At 45.9% G+C, this 3,560-nt stretch overlaps 1 protein-coding gene across 1 annotated transcript; it reads right to left on the bottom strand.

The window, feature by feature from the left end:
• Positions 1-541: 541 nt before the first annotated feature.
• Positions 542-1,665, bottom strand: LOC121136846 (PRELI domain-containing protein 1, mitochondrial-like). Its single transcript, XM_040738261.1, has 2 exons — positions 1,500-1,665; positions 542-1,408 (listed from the first exon to the last, which is right to left on the bottom strand). The coding sequence occupies exons 1-2, from the start codon at positions 1,619-1,621 to the stop codon at positions 844-846; spliced, it is 687 nt and encodes a 228-aa protein (XP_040594195.1). The 5' UTR covers positions 1,622-1,665; the 3' UTR covers positions 542-843.
• Between the last annotated feature and the right edge of the window lie 1,895 nt (positions 1,666-3,560).

Here is a 3,560-nt window from a genome sequence, read left to right as displayed (position 1 = left end):
AATAGATAATACATATGTATAAATTATAAGTATATATGCCATAATATTAATACAAACTATGATTCCATTATGGGAGATTTTGCTACCTAATTACTATTTTTTAATGTCTCTATTTTTTTCTTGCTGTGTTATAATATACAGGTTGAACATTCCTGCTATGAAAAACATGAGCCCTAAATGCTCTAACATCCAAGCCTTTTAGATCTACATGGTACCCCAAGTTGAAAATTCCAGACCTGGTCTCTTAGTTTTCTATTTCTGTGATAAACATCATGACCAAAAGCAACTTGGGGAGGAAAAGGTTTCTTTGGTCCATAGTCCAGCATCAGGGAAAGCCACAGAAAAAGCTCAAATCTAGAACTAGAGGCAGGACTGAAGCATAAGCCCTGTAGGAACTCTACTTACTAAATTGCTCCTTGTGGCTTGCTCAGCAGGGGTGTGTGTGTGTGTGTGTGTGTGTGTGTGTGTGTGTGTGTGTGTGTGTGTGTGTGTTTGCTTTTGTTGTTTTTTTCTTTTTTTTCTTTTTTTTTTTTTTTTGGGACCAATCAAATAACTGTTTATTGAGTGCCTGTTATGTGCTAAATATTGTTCAGGGTACCCGGGACACAGCAGGGAATAAAACAAGAAGCCCTGCCCCCAAGGGGCGTACAGTCTATCACGTATCACCACTCCCCCTGCATACTGCTTGTGACCTGGGCAAGTCACCGCACCTTTCTGCCCAACGGTAAGAGGAGGCTGGGCTGGAAGCCACTGAGCAGGGGTACTGCAGATGCGGACCCTGACCCACCAGACAGCAGAGAGGGCTGGAGGTGGACTTTAATAACAGTACAATGAGAAGGGAGGTTACACAAGCTGCTGCTGCTGCTGCTGCTTGGTGGCGGCCTTGTTGGCCAGGTCCTTGGCCTTCTCTGTAGCTGCCAGCGCTGTCTCCTTTGCTTTTTCTTTGGCCTCTTTGGCTGTCTCAACAAGTGTTTTGGAAGGAGCCTCACCTTGTAGCTTGGCCAAGATGTACTCAAAGCCCTTCATCGTCTTGGTCACATTGCTTTTGAACCGGGCAAGACCAAATTCCTGGACAGCTCTAGAGACACCAAATAAGCTAGAGGAGACCCAGGCTTCCCGTCGGATTTCGGTCCAGCCGCTGTTGTCAGAGTTCACACAGTAAACACAGCGTTCCTCCACCACCATCAGCCGGGCGTGGTTGATGTTCCAGGTGAAGGTGGTCATGGTCTGATTCTGTGGGTCCACAATCGAGTCCTCCAGGATGTATACCGAGTGGGCAACGTTGGCAGGAAACAGTCGCTCTGCCCAACGTGGCATCCTGTTGGTCTTGGTCAGGAGTCTCCGGGACAGAAGCTTCTGGTCAGGGGTCACCTCCCGGTGCACGATGTCTTCGGTTAAGACATGTTTGCTGCAGGTGTGACAATAGAGATGATTCTCAGAGGTCTGCTCCTGATCAACCGTCCACGCGTTCCCATTTGGAGCCTCCAGGTCATGGCTTCCTATAGGGATTCGGGTACCGTTGCCAGAAGGCAGCGAACACTTGGTCCCAGGAACTTCGGAGCACGCTCTGGCCCAGGAAATACTTCACCATCGTCCCGACCCGGGCGGGCTCAGCACCCATGCAGCATCAGGGTGAAGAGCCCGGGGGGTTGGGGGCACGTGGCTCGGCGCACGCCCGCCAGGCTCGCAGCTCAGTCACTGCCGCGCCCAGGTCCCTACCGCCGCCATGAGGGAACTATAGGACTCTTTTTCTTATTTTTTTATACATTTTATACAGTTTCCTCTCTCTCCCCTCCCCTCGATCCCCGACCTCCCCCCATCCACTCCCCAGAAAGGCTAAAGGCTTCCCATGGGGAGTCAACAAAGTCTGGTACATCAAGCTGAGGCAGGACCAAGCCCCTCTCTACTGCATCAAGGCCAAGCATGGCCTCCCACCATAGGGAATGGGCTCCATAAAGCCAGCTCATGCACCAGGGGATAGATAGTGGTTTTATTCCCGGGTTCCCTCATATAGACCAAGTTATACAATGGTCTCCCACAAGTAGAGGGTAGTTCAGTCCCATGCAGGCTCCCCAGAGTATGTGAGGTCACACAAGCTTGGGTCAACTGTCTCTGTGGGTTTGTTTCCCTGTCATGATCTTGATACCTCCCCCCCATTTATATGATTCCTCACCCCTCTCTTCAACCGAAGTCTAGGAGCTCTGCTCAATGCTTGGCTTTGGATCTCTGCATCTGCTTCCTTCAGTTACTGGATGAAGGTCCTATGATGTCAATTAGGGTAGTCACCAATCTGATTACAGGAGAAGGCTGGTTGAGGTACCCTCTCCTATATTGCTAGGAGTCTTAGCTGGGGTCATCCTTTCAGACTCCTGGGAATTTCCCTGTCACCAGATTTCTCCCTAACCCCATATTCAGCCTTCTTTCTTATACAATTAAGAATCACCTACCCAAGGTTAGAAACCCCACTTCCAACCCCTGCCCATTGGCTGGACCTTCCCACATCTACCGTTAATCAAGAAAATGAGCAACAGTCTTGCCTACAGGTAATCTAATGGAGGCATTTTCTCAGTTGAGTTCATCTTTTCAGATAATTTTAGCTGTGACAAGTTGACAAACACCAACCAGGACACCCAGTCTCATGTAACAGATCACAGTCAAGATGAAGGCACAATAAATGTATGCAATTACCTTCAGGCTATATGCAACATCTTCTCATGAAATATAAATGAATTTCATTTTAGATTTTGATCCCATCACTGAAATAGCATATTGCATATATGCAAATATTCAACCCCTCCCCCAATTCAAAATCTAAAGTACTTCTGGTCCCAAAAATTTCAAATAAGGGATACTCAATATGTATTTATAATCTGAAAAGAAAAAGATCCTTTAAAAAAATACGCCTACTATATCTGAGGACCTTGGCTCAGTACTAGAAACACACACACAAATAATAACAATGATATCATATAATTAAGACCCTAGTTTTTCACTTGTAGATGTCTTTTGTGAAATATCTTCAAGGCTCCAGCCACCGACCTACCCAACAGAAATCTATTATGAGCCACAGACAGAGACCCTATATAATCCAGTAATTCAAACATGTCATATACATTTTTATGTCCAAATGATCATTTTAACATACAAACAATAGAATTTCATGAGATATTGTATCCTTTTCTCTATGCCTGAAATTATCCATACATTTCCATAGCAATAATTGAGATTAATCACATTTCAAGAACTAAATGGCCACATGTATTGGACAGTGCAGTTTTTGAAATGTGCTGTGCTATCATTCTGAACAATTAGCAAATGTCTAATTCATGGTTATGATTTCAGTCATTTATCTCCTTCCCTCTTTCTCCCCTCATCCTGTTCTCTCTCCCCTCTTTCTTTCCCTCCCTCCCTCTCTCCCTCCTCTCTCGCTCCCTCCTTCCCTCCCTCCCTTCCTTTCTTTAAAACAGGGCCTCACTTTGTAAACCAGGTTATCATCAATCTACCAGAGACCAGCCTGCCTCTGTTTCCAAAATGCTGGGATTGAGGCATGTACCATCACA

This window comes from Mesocricetus auratus, unplaced genomic scaffold (genome assembly GCF_017639785.1).
Source record: "Mesocricetus auratus isolate SY011 unplaced genomic scaffold, BCM_Maur_2.0 Super-Scaffold_100676, whole genome shotgun sequence".
Lineage (NCBI taxonomy): Eukaryota > Metazoa > Chordata > Mammalia > Rodentia > Cricetidae > Mesocricetus > Mesocricetus auratus.
Note: the sequence above shows the minus strand (reverse complement) of the source record. Positions and strands in the feature narration are given on the sequence as shown.